Source organism: Salvelinus sp. IW2-2015, linkage group LG25 (genome assembly GCF_002910315.2).
Source record: "Salvelinus sp. IW2-2015 linkage group LG25, ASM291031v2, whole genome shotgun sequence".
In the NCBI taxonomy this organism is placed as follows: Eukaryota; Metazoa; Chordata; class Actinopteri; order Salmoniformes; family Salmonidae; genus Salvelinus; species Salvelinus sp. IW2-2015.
This window is the reverse complement of record NC_036865.1, coordinates 21964100-21987009: the sequence shown is the minus strand read 5'-3', so window position 1 is coordinate 21987009 and position 22910 is coordinate 21964100. Positions and strand designations below refer to the sequence as shown.

The 22910-nt window shown below is 44.4% G+C and overlaps 1 protein-coding gene across 3 annotated transcripts in view; it reads left to right on the top strand.

Moving 5' to 3' along the window:
* LOC111951634 (echinoderm microtubule-associated protein-like 6) overlaps nucleotides 1-22910 on the top strand; it is a 101732-nt gene that overhangs the window by 69548 nt on the left and 9274 nt on the right. Inside the window, exons 19-39 of one of the 3 annotated variants that reach the window (XM_023969839.2) lie at nucleotides 422-624; nucleotides 1962-2073; nucleotides 2509-2623; nucleotides 6079-6233; nucleotides 6658-6810; nucleotides 7256-7387; nucleotides 7496-7584; nucleotides 7721-7897; nucleotides 8630-8834; nucleotides 9267-9393; nucleotides 11482-11496; nucleotides 16435-16513; nucleotides 16752-16881; nucleotides 17007-17105; nucleotides 17434-17454; nucleotides 17821-17994; nucleotides 18166-18374; nucleotides 18492-18649; nucleotides 19273-19387; nucleotides 19688-19876; nucleotides 20118-20290. In XM_023969839.2, coding sequence (XP_023825607.1) covers nucleotides 422-624; nucleotides 1962-2073; nucleotides 2509-2623; nucleotides 6079-6233; nucleotides 6658-6810; nucleotides 7256-7387; nucleotides 7496-7584; nucleotides 7721-7897; nucleotides 8630-8834; nucleotides 9267-9393; nucleotides 11482-11496; nucleotides 16435-16513; nucleotides 16752-16881; nucleotides 17007-17105; nucleotides 17434-17454; nucleotides 17821-17994; nucleotides 18166-18374; nucleotides 18492-18649; nucleotides 19273-19387; nucleotides 19688-19876; nucleotides 20118-20290 — 2830 coding nt within the window. The remainder of the gene's footprint in view (nucleotides 1-421; nucleotides 625-1961; nucleotides 2074-2508; nucleotides 2624-6078; nucleotides 6234-6657; nucleotides 6811-7255; nucleotides 7388-7495; nucleotides 7585-7720; nucleotides 7898-8629; nucleotides 8835-9266; nucleotides 9394-11481; nucleotides 11497-16434; nucleotides 16514-16751; nucleotides 16882-17006; nucleotides 17106-17433; nucleotides 17455-17820; nucleotides 17995-18165; nucleotides 18375-18491; nucleotides 18650-19272; nucleotides 19388-19687; nucleotides 19877-20117; nucleotides 20291-22910) is intronic. The other 2 variants (XM_070434984.1, XM_023969838.2) reach the window with 2 other exon arrangements.

Below are 22910 nucleotides of genomic sequence, written 5' to 3'. Positions count from 1 at the left end.
TACTATCAGTCTCTCTCATACTATCAGTCTCTCTCATACGATCAGTCTCTCTCATACTATGTCTCTATCGTACTATCAGTCTCTATTGTACTATCAGTCTCTATCGTCCTATCAGTCTCTATCGTCCTATCAGTCTCTATCGTACTGTCAGTCTCTATCGTACTGTCAGTCTCTATCGTACTATCAGTCTCTCTTGTACTATTAGTCTCTCTCTTTCTAGCTCCTCTCCTCTCATGTCCCTGTTTTTCTTTCAAGTATATCCTTCTAGGTGTTTTCACACTGTGATTCTGTCTTTAGGAAAGTGATCCACCCTGTCATTTTTTGAATGAACATCGGAACAACTCTGTCTTGTCAGGCATGGTATGTTTGTGGAAATCAATTGATGTATGCGTGAGTTTCTAATGGTGTGCTGTCTCTACAGGTGGAGGCCTTATGTTCCAGCGAGGCGTCTTTGGGAACCTGGGGAAGCTAGAGACAATGATGTCAGTGTGTTATGGTCGGACAGACGAGCTGGTATTCTCTGGAGCCGCCACGGGGGACATATACGTCTGGAAGGAGCCCGTGCTGCTGAAGACCATCAAGGCCCACGACGGACCTGTGTTCGCCATGTACTCCCTGGACAAGGTACTCTACTGGGTGTCAGCCCTGTCTGATAACAACAGATTGTTGGTCAACTAGTTTTCACTAACCTTATAATCTCATAATAATCATAATCTTATAATAAGATCCTCATCTGGAACGGCTCTGTATTGTACTATGGTTTCCCCACACCCACACTTGGTGTAAATATTTCATTGTCTTTCTTCCCATTGACTCATAAACGCCCTATGACTGCTCTATGAGGACTTCACCATATGAAATTGATGTTATGTTGTCCACTAGAATAATTTCAGAGTGATATTGTTGCTGCTGGCTGTAGTTATGGATGTGTTTAACTATAATTGGCCTGTAGTTGAGGAAGTTATCAATATTGTAGTGCTCTGATGAGGAGCTTTGGAGAGACGTGATGTGTTGAGGCATGGTGGTTATTGTGTTTGGGGGCAAACACAGCATCATTAGGCAGCATGATTAAGCCACACATRGATTTCTCGTTTTCCCAATTGGCCATTTGCAGCCTGTCATTTGACTGTGTGCAAATACTATGTAGTCTTAATGACCAATGGAAACCTTGGTGTGTATTGCATCATGCATCTCCCTCCTGATGCTGAGATTGGATTAATTAAATGGATTGTCTCCCATGAACTTCTGTTCTGTGGAAAATCATTATATCGCTATTTACTGTTACTGATGAAGACTGGCGTGATTATAAGCAGTCAATCCTATCTCTTGTCTTCAGTCCACGATAGTGTTTTTAATTAAACATCGTATAGTGTTTTCTCCCTCGAGAGAGTTTTCTCCCTCTCGTACAAATAGATTGTCTATTTATTCGCAATCTCTTCAAGTAGAGATGCCTTAGATCAAAACAAAATATTATAGTCCCATTAGATGTAACATTTATGTGATGCTGTTTCCAAAACCTTTCATCAGAGAAGCAGTCTTAAGGAGGATGTGGGAGGGCGTTCCTGGGGGAGACCGCCACTGAATTCCTGATGTGTTGTTGTTGCTGCTGCTTCAGATCTTTGACAGGCCCTGTCTGGTAGTAGAAGTCATTGCAATTCCCAACTGCTTCTGTGTGTTGTGAAAAATGTCAGAGACAGACAATGTTTTTTATTTGTCTTCCCTCCATCCATACCTTCCTCCTGCACTTCCTCATCCAACACTTCCTTCTCAGTTTCAAGACAAACTGACCCCCTACCATCCTTCAGCGGTTCAGACCGACCTCTTGACAAGCTGTCAGGCGGAACATTAGCGTCGGTCAGAGCCCCTGTCTCATCCGGCCCTCATCACTGTTAGTTTTCCTCAGTGGGGTTGTCAGTGGTGGAGTACCTTGGGTGACGTCCCTCTGCTGTTGTTCCCTCCAGGGCTTTGTGACAGGTGGGAAGGACGGAGTAGTGGAGCTKTGGGACGACATGTTTGAGAGGTGCCTGAAGACATACGCTATCAAGAGAGCAGCCCTCTCCCCGGGATCTAAAGGTAGGAAACCACATGTTTGACTCCTTTTTATTTATTCCATTCCAGCCATTACTATGAGCCTGTCCTCCTATATCTCCTCCTCCCACCAACCTCTATAACACTCCCTACAGTAACTGACAGTCAACCAAAGTCTTTGACAGATACAGAAACACTATCTGAGAAGTACTGAAATTCTCTCTTAAAGGCAAGCTCTGACCCTGTAAAACACATACATGTATCAGGAAGCGTAATGTGTTTGAAATTTGACCATAAACGGTCAATAGATACTCTAGCCATCATTGAGCACTGTATCCTCCTCTAGTTAGTGCTGCCATCTCTTGGCCTCATGTGAAAATGCAAAAGAATGTAACTTCTATCTGCTGCTATCGATCTGAGAGGATTTCACTGCTACGGCTGTACTTAGTCTTTACAGTGCTATTTGCGTGTGTGTCCCAGGTCTACTCTTGGAGGACAACCCCTCCATTCGTGCTATAACTCTGGGACACGGACACATCCTGGTGGGAACCAAGAATGGAGAAATACTTGAAATCGACAAGAGTGGACCCATGACCTGCTAGTCCAGGTGTGTGTGTGTGTGTGTGTGTGTGTGTGTGGTGTTGTGTGTGTGTGTGTGTGTGTGTGTGTGTGTGTGTGTGTGTTTGGGTTGTGTGTGGGTGTGTTGTGGTGTGTGTTGTTGTGGTGTTGTGTTGTGTGTGTGTGGTGTGTGTGTGGTGTGTTGTGTTGTGAGAACAGCTGAAACACTAGAGTGGGGTGTTTTTCCATTTCAGCTTATTTTTCCCAATTTGGGTTGGAGGACACATTTTACAGCAGCATCCTGCAGTGAAACAGCAGCCTTCAGGTGTTACCTTTTCTCCACTGACTGTTTCTTGATCTGTTGGCTAGTTACTCAGGCTATTTGATGTGTTGGCTAGTTACTCAGCTACTTGATGTGTTGGCTTGTTACTCAGGCTGCTTGATGTGGAGGCGTGTTAATCAGGATACTTGATGTGTTGGCTTGTTACTCAGGCTACTTGATGTGCTGGCTTGTACGCAGGCTACTTGATGTGTTGGCTTGTTACTCAGGCTACTTGATGTGTTGGCTTGTTACTCAGGATACTTGATTTGTGGCTTGTTACTCAGGCTACTTGATGTGTTGGCTTGTTTACTCGGGATGCTTGATGTGTTGGCTTGTTACTCGGGCTACTTGATGTGTTGGCTTGTTACTCAGGCTACTTGATGTGTTGGCTGTTACTCAGGCTTCTTGATGTGTTGGCTTATTACTCGGGATACTTGATGTGTTGGCTTGGTTATCAGCTACTTGATGTGTTTGGCTTGTTACTCAGGGCTATTGATGTGTTTGGCTTATTCTCAGGCTCTTGATGGTGTTGGCTTGTTTATCGGGACTTCTTGATTGTGTTGGCTTAGTTACTCAGGATTTTGATGTGTTGGCTTATTACTCAGGATACTTTGATTGTTTGGCTTGTTACTCAGGATTCTTGATGTGTTGGCTTGTTACTGTCAGGTCTCTTATGTGTTTGGCTTTGTTACTCCAGGAATATTTGATTGTTGCTTGTTTACTCAGGTACTTGATGTGTTGGCTGTTGTTTACTCGCGGATGCTTGATTCGGTTTTTTCGTGTTGTGTGTTTGTTAGTGTGGCTTGTTACTCGCGCTAAACTTGATGTGTTGGCTTGTACTCAGGCTACTTGATGTGTTGCTTGTTACTCGGCTTCTTGATGTGTTGCTTATTACTCGGGGATACTTGATGTGTTGGCTGTTACTTCAGGCTACTTGATGTGTTGGCTTGTTACTCAGGCTTACTTGATGTGTTGGCTTATTACTCGCTACTTTGATTGTTTGGCTTGGTTACTCGGGATTCGTGATGTTGTGGCTAGTGTTTACTCAGGATACTTGATGTGTGGCTTGTGACTCAGGCTGCTGATGTTGTTGGCTTGTTATCAGGCTTCTTGATGTGTTGCTTGTTACTCCAGCTTCTTGATGTGTGGTTGTTATCAGGCTTCTTATGTGTTTGGCTTATTACTCAGGATACTTGATGTGTTTGGTTGGGTACTCAGGCATTCTATGATGTGTTGGCTTATTACTCGGGATACTTGATGTGTTGGTTGTTACTCAGATTCTTGATGTGTTGGCTTGTTAAAACTCAGCGGATACTTGATTTGTTGCTTGCCTTACTCAGGATCTTATGTGTTGGGCTTGTACTCAGGCTTTCTTGACTGTGTTGGCTTGTTACTCAGGATACTTGATGTGTTGGGCTTTAGTTACTCAGGGCAGCTTGATGTGTTGGCCTTGGTACTCAGGCTTCTTGATGTGTTGGCTTGTTACTCAGGCTTTTGACTGTGCTGGCCTCGTTACTCAGGCTACTTGATGTGTTCGGCTTGTTACTCAGGCTTCTTGATGTTGTGTTTGGCTATTACTCAGGGTACTTGATGTGTTGGCTTGTGTACTCAGGGATACTTGATGTGTTGGCTTATTACTCAGGATTACTTGATGTGTTGGCTTGTTATCAGGATACTTGATGTGTTGGCTTGTTACTCAGGCTTCTTGATGGTTGGCTTGTGTACTCAGAGGCTACTTGATGTGCTGGCTTGCTTACTCAGGCTTCTGTGATGTGTTGGCTTGTTACTCAGGCATACTGATTGTGTTGGCTATTACTCAGGCTACTTGAGTGTGTTGGCTTGTTACTCAGGCTACTTGATTGTTGGCTTATTACTCAGAATACTTGATTGTGTTGGCTTGTTACTCAGGATTCTTGATGTGTTGCGCTTGTTACTCAGGCTTCTTGATGTGGTTGGCTTGTTACTCAGGATTCTTGATGTGTTGGCTTGTACGATCAGGCTTCTTGATGTGTTGGCTTGTTACTCAGGATACTTGAATGTGTTGGCTTGTTACTCAGGATCTTGATGTGTTGCTTTTACTCAGGCTTCTTGATGTGTTGGCTGTGTTACTCAGGATTCTTGATGTGTTGGCTTGTTACTCAGGCTGGCTTGATGTGTTGCTTGTTACTCAGGATAACTTGATGTGTTGCTTATTACTCAGGATGTAACTTGATGTGATTGGCTTGTTACTCAGGCTTCTTGATGGGTTGGCTTGTTTACTCAGGGCTCTTGATGTTGTGTGGCTTGTTACTCAGGCTACTTGATGTGCAGGCTTGTTTACTCAGGCTACTTGATGTGCTGGCTTGTTACTCAAGGCGTCTTGATGTTGGCTTGTTACTCAGGATACTTGATGTGTTGGCGTGTTACTCAGGCTACTTGATGAGCTGGCTTGTTACTCAGGCTTCTTGATGTGTTGGCTTATTCCTCACTTCCTCTATACTCCACTCAGGGACTGCAGTCGGAAATAAATCAATGGTTATCCGAGGCAACCTTTTCAATCTGACAGTCTGCTGCATGGCTGGCTCCGAAAAGCCCGGTGTTCTCTATTGATTATCTGGAATAGTCCATAGCTTAATATCTCAACACCTTCCTTATTATTGTTTCTCTTGCCTGTGTCACAAGGCTCTGTGGTGCTGCTGCGTACATGGCAGTTACAGTAGTTGGTATTATGAGTGTGTGCGACCGTGTGTGTGTGTACGTGTGTGTGTGTGTGTGTGCGTGTCTATGCTTCCTTGCGTGCATGTGTGGTTCTGACTGTCAGTGCATCGCTGTGGTAGTTCCCTTTTATGGGTGCAGAGCAGCCCTTACAGCTCAGAGTCAGAGCCTCCACGATTCCTTTGCAGTCAGGTACGTGTGCTCTGTTGCCATGGTGAACAGACCTGATGGGGATGGGTTATGAAGGATCAGTATGGAAGTGTTGTTGAGTAAAATCGCTGCTGCTATCTGGGATGCGATGGATTGGGGCTTTTGTTTAGCCTCTCACTCAAACTCCACGTCAATATGAGCACAATGTATCGTTCTGAGAAAAAAGAGTGAATGATTTTGTGGGTGACAGGTGTGTCAAATGGATTAGGTGTAATGGTTCAGGGCATGTCAACTGTGACTGACTAACAGTTGTGTGTCCGTCTATTGCTATGGTTACAGGGTCACATGGACGGCGAGGTGTGGGGTCTTGCTGCTCACCCCCTGCTTCCCATATGTGCCACAGTGAGTGATGACAAAACCCTGCGGATATGGGAGCTCTTCACTAACCACCGCATGGTGGCAGTTCGCAAACTTAAAAAAGGTACTGCTGAATGTTGATATCTTCCTTGACTAATGAGTCATTAACTCCCATGATCATCAACAAAACATACAGATGTAGGATTGTCATTTGAGCAAGTTTGCTACAGCAGGAAAATAACTCTGCAGCAACAGGAAATGTGGATTATAATTAATGGACATTTTTTGTAGGGGTTGATACATTTTTCGTAAGGGAAAATCAAGTTTGAAATGTAAGTGAAATTTACAAACTTTAGAAGCCTTCTAAAATTCAAATACACTCCAAGTTTGCATTTCCTGGTTTGCAGTAAAATTCTCAGCAACAAAAGAGGGATCAAATTAAGATCCTACATCTGTAAGGCACTCTAGTGTATCCTTCTGTGTCTGTCAGTCTATGTCTGTATCTCCATTTTGGAAGTGTTTAACTCTGTGTGTGATGTGTGTATCAGGTGGAAGATGCTGTGCCTTCTCCCCTGATGGGAAAGCCTTAGCGGTGGGCCTCAATGATGGTAGTTTTCTGGTGGTGAACTCTGACACCCTGGAGGACCTGGTGTCCTTCCATCACAGGAAGGAGTCTATCTCTGACATCAGGTTTTCACAAGGTAACCTTTGACATAGACTCTGTACTATCAGCCGACTGGATCACTTATCATTGATATTTTTATTTCATAACACTGATAATATGCATGGGTATTTTATTAGTAAGGTTAATTTGAGTTCAACAGTTCCTAATATACACTCTTTGAAAAAAGGGTTCCAAAAGGGTTATTCGGCTGTCCTCATAGGAGAACCCTTTTTGGTTCCAGGTAGAACCCTTTTTGGTTCCAGATAGAACCCTCTGTGAAAAGGGTTCAACCTGGAACCAAAAGGCTTCTACTTGGCACCAAAAGGTTTCTCCAAAGGGTTCTCCTATGGGGACAGCCGAATAACCCTTTTAGGTTCTAGATAGCACCTTTTTTTCTAAGAGTGTATGCAGTGAGGTTTCACTGAATAGCATTATCGCCCACCTGGCTGAGGTGTTGACCACTGGTTCTATGGCTTCCTTAGACGCTGGTAAATACCTCGCTGTGGCCTCTCATGATAACTTTGTGGATATCTACAATGTGCTGTCCAGTAAGAGGGTGGGAATCTGTAAAGGAGCTTCAAGCTATATCACTCACATAGACTGGGACTCTCGTGGTGAGTTTATGGTGTAATTGCAAGAGGAGCATGAATTCTCCTTAGTAGTCTATAGATACAAGTTCTATTTTGTCCTTGGATTCTGAGAAAGTACATTTTTTACTGTAGGTAAATTGCTGCAAGTAAATTCAGGTGCCAAAGAGCAATTATTCTTCGAAGCCCCAAGAGGGAAGAGACAAACCATAAGAAATTCTGAGGTAAGAGACCCAACTGAGATTGTCATTTTTCTCAGCTAGAAATCAAAAATGTATGGGCACTCCATGAAAACAGGAAGCAGTGTTTAACACACTGTGTGTGTGTGTGTGCGCGCACATTCCTGTTTCCGCCTGTCAGATAGAGAAGATGGAGTGGGCTACCTGGACGTGTGTCCTGGGCCCCACCTGTGAGGGGATCTGGCCCACCCACAGTGACATCACAGACGTCAACGCCGCCTCGCTCACCAAAGACAAGAAGCTGCTAGCCACCGGAGACGACTTTGGCTTCCTCAAGCTCTTCAGCTATCCAACCAGGGTGCGACAGCTCAGTACACATGCACTAGTGTTAATTTACATTTTACTCCACTGAACTGAAATGGAATTAATCCCAACGCTGGTACATGTCTCAGTTGTTGACTCAAGTTGACTTTTATTGGTCACTTCTGGTTCAACTTGGTCAATGTTTCTCTGGGTTCAACTTGGTTCAATGTTGTCTCTTTGTTCAACTTGGTTCAATGTTGTCTCTTTGGTTCAACTTGGTTCAAATGTTGTCTCTTGGTTCAACTTGGTTCAATGTTGTCTTCTTGGTTCAACTTGGCGTTTCAATGTTGTCTCTTTGTTCAACTTGGGTTCAATGATGGCTCTTGTCAACTTGGTTCAATGTTGTCTCTTGGTTCAACTTGGTTCAATGTTGTCTCTTGGTTCAACTTGGTTCAATGTTGTCTCTTGGGTTTCAACTTGGTTCAATGTTGTCTCTTGGTTCAATGTTGGTCTCGTTTGTTCAATCTTGGTTCAATTTGTCTCTTGGTTCTGTGTCTCTCTTGGTTCAACTGGTTCAATGTGTTCTTTGTTCTCAACTTGGTTCAATGTTTGTCTCTTGGATGTCAACTTGGTTCAATGTTGTCTCTTGGTTCAATGTTGTTCGTTTGTTGTCAATGCTTGGTTCAATGTTGTATCTTTGTTCAACTTGGTTCAATGTTGTCTCTTGGTTCAACTTGGTTCAATGTTGTCTCTTGGTTCAACTTGGCATTGTCTGCTCCCCCCTCAGGGTCAATATGCCCGCTTCAAGAAGTACGTGGGCCACAGTGCCCATATAACCAACGTGCGATGGGCACAAGATGACGCCACGCTACTGACGCTGGGCGGAGCTGACACAGCACTGATGATTTGGAGCCTGGAGAGAACCGGAGAGGGTCACAGGGAGAACCCTGTGGACAGCGAGGAGTCAGACGATGACATTGAGGAGGACGGAGGTAAACGCCAGCCTTTAGACTACTGATCCATACAGTACAGTAGTATACAATACTACTATATACAGTAGTGCTTGTGGGCGGAAGGTAGCTTAGTGGTTAGAATGTTGGGCCAGTAACTGAAAGGTCGCCGGTTCAAACACCCAAGCCAACAAGGTGAAAAATCTGTCTGTGCCCTTGGGCAAGGCACTTAACACCATAGTACTATGTCTGACCCTGTAAAAAAGCACATTTCACTGCAACTATCCTGTGTATGTGACAATAAAACATATATATTACTTTTTTTTATATACACATTCTTACAACTCTCTCACAATCTACTCTTAGAACTCCCATACAACATTCTCAACAGACACACACATTGCTATCCTGATCAAATACTAATTTTACACACTGCTCTAATTGGCGAGTCTCTTCCTGTGGGCGTGTCTGTAGGGTATGACAGTGATGTGGCAAGGGAGAACAGCATCAACTACACCACTAAGATCTATGCTGTCAGCATCCGGGGTATGTGTGGCATCAAGCCCCACCAGCAACTGAAGGAGGTGTCAGCAGAGGAAAGGTACACCCCCACACCTCTGTCTCTGCCCACGTGTCCCTTCCTTCTCTAATGGCTGAACTGTACAGATTCTGTTTTGGGACTGGTAGTTGTCACTTAGTGATAGAGCTTAAACATTAGAGTGTCTTGGCCCCTGACCATTGTGTTGTGTGTAGATTTAAAACAATTTAAAGTCTGAGGCAGTGACAATAAAAAATGCCCAAGTTTTATCTGTTATGTTAGGCCTCAAAAGACTGTTAAAGTCTTGATCCTAATCAGGCTGCCATCAGCTTCCAACACCATTTGATTGTCTACACAGGAATGCTTATAGAGTCCTCTGGTGTCAGAAACAGGAACTGCACCTGTCTACCAGTACACATCTATATGAGTATTATTCATATCTACAGTATTTATACCTTTTGTAAAGCCTCAGAGGTGGTCATTGTAGGGTTGACATGGATATAGAGTTTGGTATTCAGTGCTTAGCTGACAGCATTTGAAGTTTAAGGGAAGACTGCGTGGGGTTTGTTTTCATGTTAGACTATTTCAAATGGAGTATGAGGCCTGATTTAGTTTGATAGACATAGACTACTCTTTACCTATCTGTACTACTTGCATTAAAAAACAAGACATTATATGCTCATAGAAAGATCTTTATCCCCAGTTCTATGTTATTTCTTTCTGCACTTTATGAGTGTACACGTGTGCTTTATGTGTCCTCTCTCTAATACGCTCTCTCTATTCACCTCTGTTGCTATGATACTGTCGATTGTCCTGGGCATGCATTGTGGATGTAGCCCATTGATATTGTATGCCGTGTGCATGTTTTATGTGTGATCCATCTATCTGCGGATTGTTGGGTGTACGTGTTTGGGTCGTAGTCTGTGTGGTGTTACAGTATGAGATGGCATGTTCTTGTGGCTTGTGAAGGAATCTTGTCAAAGTATTGCACAATGTTATGTGCATGTGTAGCAGGTGTGCTCTCTTGAGCTTCTGTGTGATATCTGTTGCTATGATACCGATATGTTGTGTATACAGTACCTATACAGTATCATTGGTATGATCTCAGTTGCTTTGAGACTGTATCGAGTATTGCCACATCAGTGGTTCAACCATCAATATAAATGGCTTATCAGCTATGTGCAGCTAGGGGAAGTCAAAAATATACTGTGTAAATAGCATATATAGCCCGAGGAGACAATGATTGATTTTTGTCAAAGCCAAAGGTTGCGTTGCCACAAATTGTATTCTAAGCCATAAAATGTGCATTATTTACCATGACACTCCCCACTATTTTCCATTATTGTCACATATAGCAGTGCTGTTATGTATGAAAGACTTTGACTTTGTCCATTCTCTTTCATATAATGTGTAGAATAACATTTACCCAATTATACAGCATCACAGAATGACAGGAAACATGAAATAGTTACAGAACATGAACCAGTGAAGAACCTATCATATACTATCTGGGGGGCTCACAACGTCGCCCCACCCCCCGGAGTGATCGGTGGCCCCGGGGCATGTACCCTGCATGCCCGTTCGGTAATCTGGCCCTGATGGTAGGCTACCATGCTGATTTGTCCCCACAACCATACCATCTGGTACCCACTTCTGTCTTGAGAAACACTTCAAGGTAGACTCAGCGATATGCTGTAGATTCAGAAAGTAAGCAGCATTATGGGTCCATTTCTGCAACAACTAAGAGGATTGGACCGCGAGGCTCAACTTCTCAGTTGTTTTGGKGCTCTGGCTACCACGCTCTAACAGGGTGAAGGTAACCCGTGCACATGCGCAGATACTGTGTGTGACTGTGTGAGAGCGAGGTCTTGTGTCTCGCTCATCTCATTATCTGCGGTGCTGCTCGCGGCAACGTCATTTCACTGAGTCTACCTTTGAAAGATGCGTTATAAAGGTGTAATTTCAGCCAGTAGTTTTAAAAGTAGTGCTCACAATCCAAAACAGGTCGCCGACAATTGTATACGACGTAATCCATTTGGTATTATATGTCACAAATTCCAATTCGTAGAATGTTACGAATTTGTAAGTGCTTAACATCCTGTTCAATCTCTTTAATATCTCTCTTGTGTTTTAACTTGCATTCCTTTGGAGGCAGGGCATTGTCAAGTAAGTATGACCTATGCATACATTCTGTGTTAGCAATGGGATGTGGGTGGTATTTCCATACATTGGATGTGAAGAGATGAGGATTTTATTTTATTGAGTGTGTAGGCAGAATATCTAACATTCAATAGAGTACATGGTGTTTAATCCAGGGATTTCAACAGAATTTTCCATGTTTTTCCTTTTATAACCGTACATACTTGACATTTTATCCAAAAGTGTTTGTTATTTCACTGATCTCCTATAATGGTACTACAGGAAGCAGTTCTGAAAAGGCTGTATTTTCTAGTCATCTATTTATATAGACTAAGGGCATAATCTCCCATAGCCCATGGATCTCAATATCACTCATATTGCTCAAAATATAGCCAATGTGAAGTTATGTCAACTGCATGAGTAAGACATTTTATTTCAGATCCTTTTGGGTCATTCGTATCACAATTTATTTTGTAGAGTACTCCGAGTACAGTGATGATTTACCAAGTGATGCTGGAGGAGACCGTTCTTTCTTTCTGTTTCTGTCTCTCCCCCTCTCTTTTCTTCTTCCTCTCTCATGGAGCCCCAGACATCACAGGACCTTGTTTTCCCATAACCCCTTGGGGGTTGAGATAGAGGCACTGACTCATTTCTCTCTTCCTGTGCCTTTCCTCCTCCTCTCATAGGAGCTCTATTGCACAATTTGCACAGGGACCCCAGGGTATGACCCCCTCCCCTTATCGCTCTGTAGACTGGTGCACTCTCTCATTCCACACTTCTCCTCCGAGCTGTCTCTCTTTCTAGCATGCTGACAGTAGGCTGACGGCCAGAGCATGGTGTGCACCAGGCAGAAATGACGGCTAATAGCTCTCCAGGTTGCTTTTTGCATGAGCATAGAGCCTTTATAGCTATATTGAGTCCCCTCGGACTCCGACCTGTCCTCTAAACCTCTCACTTGGTTCTGTCCACTGCTCTCAAGGGGATCCAGGTAAAGTGGGCTACTTGTGTCTATCACACTGTGTGCGTACACTGTGGCTCCAGGTCCACGTGTTTCTCTGTGACGTTCTGTATGTACTTGCATGGTGGCAGTCAGCTCATCTCATTCCCATCTGATCAGAACTGCATGTTTGCATCCAGACTGCAGAGTTTCACACCCAGTGGGGCTTTTTTCCCATCTTCTCTTTCTTGTTCAGATAGACACATGGAGCTAGATAGACACATGGAGCTAGATAGACACATGGAGCTAGATGGAGACATGGAGCTAGATAGACACATGGAGCTAGATAACACGATGGAGCTAGATAGACACATGGAGCTAGATAGACCACTGACATGGAGCTAGATAGAGACCATGGAGCTAGATAGAAGCACTGATGGATTAAGAACCATGGAGCTGATAGAGACATGGCTAGATAGAGACATGGAGCTAGATAGAGACATGGAGCTCAGATAGAGACATGGAGCTAGATAGAGCACATGGAGCTAGATAGAGCATGGAGTAGATCGTAGACATGGAGCTAGATAGACGACATGGGAGCTAGATAGAGACATGGAGCTAGATAAGACACTGAGCTGATGACACATGAGCTAGATAGAGACATGGAAGCTAGATAGAGACATGGAGCTAGATAGACATGGGCCTAGAAGAGACATGAGCTAGATAGACACATGGTAGATGACAATGAGCAGATAGACAGCATGGAGCTGTAGATAGACACTGGAGCTAGATAGAGACATGGAGCTAGATATGACCTGGAGCTAGTGAGACATGAGCATTGATAGAGAACATGGAGCTAGATAGAGACATGAGCTAGATAGAGACATGGAGCTCGAGAATAGAGACTGGAGCTAGATAGACAGCTATGATGATCATGGAGCTAGATAGAGACATGGAGCTAGATAGAGACTGGAGCTAGATGATGAGCGACATGGAGCTAGATAGAGACATGGAGCTCAGAAGGACACATGGAGCTAGATAGAGACATGGAGCTAGATAGAGACATGGAGCTAGGCAGCGTCACTCTATGACTCTCTAGTTAAATAAAGGTTAAATAACAATAACATTTATTAAAATGATTCTACAATCCTGGCTCAGCATGAAAAATGTTGCAATCAGTCCTTAGGAGTTAGTTACAACATTACTACAGATATTTAATCTGCAGTGTTATATGTGGCAACACTAAACTCTGACATGCTGATTGAAGTCACTTCAGCACGTAGACACTGATAATATTGTTAAAACACATGTGGAAGAGGGAGTCTGATTACCAAATGAAATAGGAGAAAGTAGATGTTGGAAATATTAGCTCCCTGCCGTGCATGATCATCCAAACAATGCTGGTTAAATACTGTTCAAACAAACAGAGAACGACGGTAGTGTCTGTCAGCTGTAAGGAGTGTAAACTATGTATGTGATCACAGATATCACCTTTGGGCTAGTAATTTGCCAGTGAGCTGGAACCTTGTCTTGTATGACAGGGCTGTATTTCTACCAGGCCATTGCACACAGTGGTGGTGCTGTATAACTAATGGTTCTGCATTGTCATTACACTGTTCAACCTCCTGTGGGATTTCAACCTCCAAGGTCTTCTTCAATATGTGTTTCCCTGTTAACTTGTAGACTCTGTCTGTCAGTGTGTGTGCACACGGGGGCATGCACACATTCTCATGAACCTTTGACAACCTATGTTAAGGACCAATAACTTAATAAATCAAATCAAATCAAACTGTATTTGTCAAATGCGCCGAATACAACAAGTGTAGACCTTACCGTGAAATGCTTACTTAAAAATTCTTAACCAACAGTGCAGTTCAAGAAGAGTTAAGAAAATATTTACTAAATAAACTAAAGTAAAAAAAAAAAAAAAAAAGTAACACAATAACATAACAATAACGAGGTTTATACAGGGGGTACCGGTACCGAGTCAGTGTGCAGGGGTACAGGTTAGAGGTAATTTGTACATGTAGGTTGGGGTGAAGTGACTATGCATAGATAATAAACAGTGAGTAGCAGCAGTGTACAAAACAAATGGAGGGGGGGTCAATGTAAATAGTCTGGTGGCCTTTTAATTAATTGTTCAGCAGTCTTATGGCTTGGGGGTAGAAGCTGTTAAGGAGCCTTTGGTCCTAGACTTGGCGCTCCGTAACCGCTTGCCGTGCGGTAGCAGAGAAAACAGTCTATGACTTGGGTGACTGGAGTCTCTGACAATTTTATGGGCTTTCCTCTGACACCGCCTATTATATAGGTCCTGGACTGCAGGAAACTTGGCCCCAGTGATGCACTGGGCAGTACTCACTACCCTCTGTAGCGCCTTACGGTCAGATGCCGAGCAGTTGCCATACCAGGTAGTGATGCCACTACAGCCCCGTTGATGTTAATGGGGGCCTGTTCGGCCCTCCTTTTCCTATAGTCCACAATCAGCTCCTTTGTCTTGCTCACATTGAGGGAGAGGGTGTTGCCCTGGCACCACACTGCCAGTTCTCTGACCTCCTCTCTAATCGTTGTCGGTGATCAGGCCTACCACTACTGTGTCATCAGCAAACTTAATGATGGTGTTGGAGTCGTGTTTGGCCACGCAGTCGTGGGTGAACAGGGAGTACAGGAGGGGACTAAGTACACACCCCTGAGGGGCCCCAGTGTTGAGGATCAGCGTAGCAGATGTGTTGTTGCCTACCCTTACCACATGGGGGCGGCCCGTCAGGAAGTCCAGGATCCAGTTGCAGAGGGAGGTGTTTAGTCTCAGGGTCCTTATCTTAGTGATGAGCTTCATGGGCACTATGGTGTTGAACGCTGAGCTGTAGTCAATGAATAACATTCTCACATAGGTGTTCCTTTTGTCCAGGTGGGAAAGGGCAGTGTGGAGTGCTTCTATTCTTCCTTTAATGGCCCTGTGCTTTTGTGTCAGCTATCAATACTATTGATATGTCAGATGTTTTACATGGTCTGTTAACCCCTGAGAGTGACCATGAACCTCAGGTCTCAGCCAGGACACATCACTGTGGTAACCAACTGCCTAGGAAGTCAAATTTTCCAACATATCCAGTGACTTCATTTTTAAGGAGAGTGGAATTCCACTCACTTTAAAGGGGCAATCTGCAATTGCTACATTAACTGCAGATTGTCCCTTTTTAAGTATTTTTATTTTATAGTGATAGATTTCAATGAGGGGGAGACAGAGAAGGAAATCCAGGGAAAGCCTCACTGAGACGCAGAGGTAGATGTGCTGCAGGTGGCAGTGTAGAGCTCCTAGAAACTGACTCAGAGACTAAGTGGAATTGTATTCTGTTGCTCATTGTGGCTCATTGCCATACATGTTAAATGTGGCCTCAGCCAACTGGTGTAATGTGTCATTATTGGTGTGATCCTTATGTGAAAGTTGACGCTTGTTAACATTGTGAATGTGATGTGCCCACCTTGGTGATATGTGTGTAGTGGCTGGCCAAAATTCATACATGTGGAAAATGTACTAGGAAAATGTCATTGATGTATACAATTTATTCCATTTTATGTAGCACTGAATCTGTCTGTAGATATTGTGTTATATACTGTGTGTGTTTTATGAGGAACACTGAATGTTTGTGTATTATAAACAGTAAAGGCTATTATGAGTGATTAACAAACAATGATGTACGATAGCCATGCTTAACAAGGTGTCTATTCAGAGGGATATGACTGATTGCAGCTGTTTTGTACTCTCTGAGTTCCTCAAGCTGTAGTTTGGTACATAGATATTTTCTTTCTCACACTCTCTCTTATCTTTCTTTCTTTGTTTCTATCGCTCTCATGTCAGACTAGAGAGACATTTTATAACTTGGCCTAATCTATCCTTAATGTGGCATTGCTGTGCCCTGTAATGAAATTGCTCTGAGAAAACATGACTTGGTTCTGTGGTACACATGTTAATATACTGTATCTGTCCAATATATCTACTGTGTGAGGCAGTACTATCTGTTTACTCACTGCAGGCCACCTGTTAGCCGAGCTGCTCCCCAACCAGAGAAGCTGCAGAAGAACAATATCACCAAAAAGAAGAAGCTTGTCGAGGTTTGTCTCACAGTGGTGTTGATGTTAACTCTGAATAACTTTGATGTCATACTCAACACAATGTTACAAAATCTAATTTTATTGGTCACATACACATATTTTGCAGATGTTATTGCAGGTGTAGCAAAATGCTTGTGTCTTGTTACATTTTTAACCATTTATTGTTTTTTATGAACCATTGTTGGGTACGTTTGGTGTGCTGTGGGATGTGATTGGTTGGTGATGTGTGTACTTCCAGGACCTGGTTCTGGACCACGTGTTTGGGTTCAGGGGCTTCGATTGTCGTAACAACCTTCACTACCTCAACGACGGCACCGACATCGTCTTCCACACAGCAGCCACGGCCATGGTGCACAGCCTCTCCACTGGTACAGCTACGTGTTGTCACTTTCAGATACCGTACTCAATATTGACATCAGGGCTTGTGATTTTCAAAGGCATGTACATGATAAGATGAAGATGAACTCAGTGTTTTAATGCTATTTTTCCTCAGGGACTCAGAGTTTCTACTTGGAGCATACAGACGACATCCTCTGTTTGACCGTCAATCAACATCCTAAATACAAAAATGTCATCGCTACAGGACAGATTGGTATGTACTGTACTGCAGTGAATGAACATGTTTTATTTTATTGTGGTTATGCGTTTACGTATTTTGCATGTACTTATCCATAGCATTTGTGTGTGGGCATATGAGAGAGAGATATTGAATGCCCATGTTTAGCCTTATCTTAGCATTTTTCTGGGACTTTGTTGAGGACCTGTTCAGTCTACATTGACATGTTTTAATTTTGTTTGTTGCTAGAATTAGTTTTTATTTGTGCTTAATATCATGGCCCTCAGCAGCATCTGAGAAGGCACTCACTTTAGATTTAATTTGTTCTTTTGTTGCCTAATTTCCCATTGCTCACACACCACAGGTGAAGTGACAGACCTGCCAGGTAAACCCCCCCGTCCAGATTGACCTTTACAGTGTGCCCTACAGTTACTATACCTATGGGCCGGTTTCCCGGACACAGATAAATCTCAGTCCTGCAATAAAAAAGCAAGCTCAATGAACAAAAAATCTTAATCTATGTCGGGGAAACCACCCCTATAAGTTTACCCTCTTATTGCTGTTCTCCTGCAGTTTCCCAGTGGCCTGTCCTGTGTTTTCTATCCTCCAGTAGTTATCCCTCTGTATTCAACCCTACTTTTCTGACCTTTTTTACCCAGTACTATAATACAGCCAATCAATTGCCCTGGACTGCTCCATACTGTAGCCCTGTATACTGGATCAGACTATGGTGGTTTTCTCTGTGCTCCAGGCACCACCCCCTCCATTCACGTGTGGGACGCCATGAGTAAACAGACGCTGTCCATCCTGCGCTGCTCTCATGCCAAGGGGGTGGGCTACGTCAACTTCAGCGCCACGGGAAAGCTGCTGCTCTCTGTGGGGGTGGAGCCTGAACACACCATCACTGTGTGGCGCTGGCAGGAAGGTGAGCCATTCTGACCCTGGTAATATTCACTGAGATGGTGGTAGGCTACAGCTTAGATTGGTCTGGGCATTTTTGGGATCGCTAATCCTAACAATGTTGTCAGATATCACTCTGTAACTGTAAATAGCAGGTCATAGGAGTATTTGTGCTCGTGTGGGTTACCCTGTCCAGGTGCTAAAGTGACCAGTAAAGGTGGCCATCCAGACAGGATCTTTGTAGTTGAGTTCCGGCCCGACTCCGACTCTCAGTTCGTGTCTGTTGGGATCAAGCACATCAAATTCTGGACACTTGCTGGAGGCTCTCTCATGTATAAGAAGGGAGTGGTGGGCTCAGTGGAGGATGGCAGGATGCAGACCATGTTGTCTGTGGCCTTTGGTGCTGTGAGTATCGGCAGAATTTGACACTAAACTCTTTAGTCTACCCTAATGGGTAGTAATTCATTTCAGAGATACATTAAACGGTTTCATGATCCTGAACTGTGGTTTCTCTTCCTCCAGAATAACCTAACATTCACAGGTGCTATAAATGGGGATGTGTACGTGTGGAGAGACCACTTCCTGCTTCGTGTCGTGGCTAAAGCCCACACCGGGCCAGTGTTCACCATGTACACCACACTGAGGGACGGCCTCATCGTCACAGGGGGAAAGGAGAGACCGTGAGTACCGTACTGCTGCACGACCATTTACAGTTGACATTTTAGTCATTTATCAGACGCTCTTATCCAGAGCGACTTACAGGAGAAATTAGGGTTAGGTGCCTTGCTCAAGGGTACATCGATCGATTTTTCACCTAGTCAGCTCAGGGATTTGAAACAGTGACCTTTCGGTTACCGGCCCAACGCTCTTAAAGGGATATTTTGGCAATGAGGCCATTTTTCTACTAGCATGCTAGTAGATATTCATAGACTTCCAGTCATTACGCTAACTACCTAACTAACTTCCCTCATACTGGACACAGAGAGAGACATAAAAATGGTGTCCACTAGTTCATCGGACTCAGGGAAAGTATTTGTTTAACCGCTAGGCTACCTGCTGCCAAGACCACTGACAATCAGAATGATATCTTTATAACACTGACCTACTTGAGACAACACCATTAATCCCACCTAAAGTAACAAGACACACTAGCACCAAAAATCCCATCTGGAATTCCATTGGATTACATTAAGAATAGTTCTGAATCTCGGTTAACCCTCTATCCTCTATGACGATTATACATTGATGATTATGATGGTGTGTTTGCATGCATGTGTGTGTGTGCGTGCATGCACTTTTTCAGTACAAAGGAGGGCGGTGCAGTGAAACTGTGGGACCAGGAGATGAAGCGTTGCCGAGCGTTCCAGCTGGAGACGGGCCAAACTGTTGAGTGTGTGAGGTCCGTCTGTCGGGGAAAGGTGAGTTCAGCACAGCCAGGGCACACAGCAGTGAAAGAGACTTTGAGCATGTCTACAGCAGATGTTTAACCTTAAAGCAACTCCCTGAACAATCCTTTCGTAAATAAATGTACTGTCGCAATGTATTTTTTATTTTTTTATTTATTTTTTATTTTATTTTATTGAATATCATATATTTATATAATATTTTTGTCATTTAGCAGACGCTCTTAGCGATACAGATTGAAGCGAGCCCCCGAGTCAATAGCTAGGATTTTGAAGGGTTAAAAACAGTAACCTTCTTGTGTCCCTGTCTACCAGGGTAAGATATTGGTAGGTACAAAAGATGGTGAGATCATTGAGGTGGGAGAGAAGAACGCTGCGTCCAACATCCTGATCAACGGTCACATGCAGGGCGAGATCTGGGGCCTGGCCACCCACCCCTCTAAAGACCTGTTCATCTCCACCAGCGACGACAGCACCATCCGCATATGGGACCTGGCCGACAAGGTACAGCACAAATAAATACTATGTGGTTCCAATGGTCTGCTGAGTTATGAAGTTGCATTTGAACTTACATTGAATGTCTTAATTTATTTATTTCAGAAACAACTTTTTGTAAACAACTGTATGTAAATAGGTTTGTGTTCTTGGTTTCCTTTGCACCTGAATTTAGTTAACCGTTGAATGGCAATATACCGTCCTATGTCATGTTGTGTTGTCTACAACCCTGCGTCCGTTTCCTTGCTAGAAACTGCTGAACAAGGTGAGCCTGGGCCACCCAGCCAAGTGTGCCAGCTACAGTCCCGATGGGGAGATGGTGTCTGTGGGCATGAAGAATGGGGAGTTCATCATCCTCCTCACCAACTCACTCAAGATGTGGGGCAAGAAACGAGACCGCAGTGCTGCCATACAGGACATCAGGTAAGAACTGAGGGGACATAGGAGCTACCTGGAGCACTTTGGCTAGACTCCTTGCCACGTCCTGGCAGTAACTAACCCTAGCATCAACCATAACCCTAGCTTCATGTCTACATCCTGGCAGTAACCCTAGCATCAGCCCTAACCCTAGCTTCATGTCTACATCCTGGCAGTAACCCTAGCATCATCACTAACCCTAGCTTCATGTCCATATCCTGGCAGTAACTAACCCTAGCATCAGCCCTAACCCTAGCTTCAAGGGTTAGGGCTGATGCTAGGGTTAGGTACTGCCAGGATATGGACATGAAGCTAGGGTTAGGGTTGATGCTTGGGTTTGTTACTGCCAGGATGTGGACATGAAGCTAGGGTTAGGGCTGATGCTAGGGTTACTGCCAGGAAATGGACATGAAGCTAGGGTTAGGGCTGATGCTAGGGTTACTGCTAGGATGTGGACTGAAGCTAGGGTTAGGGTTGATGCTAGGGTTAGTTACTGCCAGGATATGGACATGAAGCTAGGGTTAGGGTTGATGCTAGGGTTCTGCCAGGATGTGGACCTGGGTTAGGGCTGATGCAGGTTCCTGCCAGGATGTGGACATGAAGCTAGGGTTAGGGCTGATGCTAGGGTTAGTTACTGCCAGGATATGGACATGAAGCTAGGGTTAGGGTTGATGCTAGGGTTAGTTACTGCCAGGATATGGACATGTGGCTAGGGTTAGGGTTGATGCTAGGGTTACTGCCATGATATGGCCATCGAGCTAGGGTTAGGGTTGATAAAAGGGTTACTGCCAGGATGTGGACATGAAGCTAGGGTTAGGGTTGATGATAGGGTTCAGTACTGCCAGGATGTAGACATGAAGCTAAGGTTAGGGCTGATGCTAGGGTTAGGTACTGCCAGGATATGGACATTAAGCTAGTGTTAGGGTTGATGCTTGGGTTTGTTACTGCCAGGATGTGGACATGAAGCTAGGGTTAGGGCTGATGCTAGGGTTAGTTACTGCCAGTATGTGGACATGAAGCTTGGGTTAGGGCTGATGCTAGGGTTACTGCCAGGAAGTAGACATGAAGCTAAGGTTAGGGCTGATGCTAGGGTTAGGTTGCCAGGATATGGACATGAAGCTAGTGTTAGGGTTGATGCTTGGGTTTGTTACTGCCAGGATGTGGACATGAAGCTAGGGTTAGGGCTGATGCTAGGGTTAGTTACTGCCAGTATGTGGACATGAAGCTTGGGTTAGGGCTGATGCTAGGGTTACTGCCAGGATGTAGACATGAAGCTAGGGTTAGGGCTGATGCTAGGGTTACAGCCAGGATTGGACATGAAGCTAGGGTTAGGGTTGATGCTAGGGTTTACTACTAGGATGTGGACATGAAGCTAGGGTTAGGGCTGATGCTAGGGTTAGTTACTGCCGGGATGTGGACATGAAGCTAGGGTTAGGACTGATGCTAGGGTTAGTTACTGCCAGGATATGGACATGAAGCTAGGGTTAGGGCTGATGTTAGGGTTACTGCTAGGATGTAGACATGAAGCTAGGGTTAGGGCTGATGCTAGGGTTACTGCCAGGATATGGACATGAAGCTAGGGTTAGGGTTGTGCTAGGGTTAGTTACTGCCAGGATATGACATGACGTAGGGTAAGGGCTGATGTAGGGTTACTGTAAGATGTAGACATGAAGCTAGGTTTAGGGCTGATGCTAGGGTTAGTTACTGCCAGGATGTGGACATGAAGCTCGGGTTAGGGCTGATGCTAGGGTTAGTTACTGCCAGGATGTTGAAATGAAGCTAGGGTTAGGACTGAATCTAGGGTTACTGCCAGGATATGGACATGAAGCTAGGGTTAGGGCTGATGTCAGGGTTACTGCCAGGATGTGGACATGAAGCTAGGGTTAGGGCTGATGCTAGGGTTACTGCCAGGATGTGACATGAAGCTAGGGTTAGGGCTGTTGCTAGGGTTAGTTACTGCCAGGATTGACATGAAGCTAGGGTTATGGTTGATGCTAGGTTTAGTTACTGCCAGGATGTGGACATGAAGCTAGGGTTAGGCTGATGCTAGGGTTAGTTACTGCCAGGATATGGACATGAAGCTAGGGTTAGGGTTGATGCTAGGGTTTACTGCCAGGATGTGGACATGAAGCTAGGGTTAGGGCTGATGCGAGGGTTACTGCAGGATGTAGACATGAAGCTAGGGTTAGGGCTGATGCTAGGTTACTGCCAGGATGTAGACATGAAGCTAGGGTTATGGGCGATGCTAGGGTAACTGCCAGGATGTGGACATGAAGCTGGGTTAGGGCTGATGCTAGGTTATTGCCAGGATGTGGACATGAAGCTAGGTGAGGGCTGATGCTAGGGTTACTGCAGGATGTGGACATGAAGCTAGGGTTAGGGCTAATGCTAGGGTTTACTGCCAGGATAATGATGAAGCTAGGGTTAGGGCTGATGCTAGGGTTACTGCCAGGATATGGACATGAAGCTAGGGTTAGGGCTGATGTTAGGGGTTACTGCTAGGATGTCGACATGAAGCTAGGGTTAGGGCTGATGCTAGGGTTAGTTACTGCGCAGTATGTGGACATGAAGCTGGGTTAGGGCTGATCTAGGGTTACTGCCAGGAAGTAGACATGAAGCTAGGGTT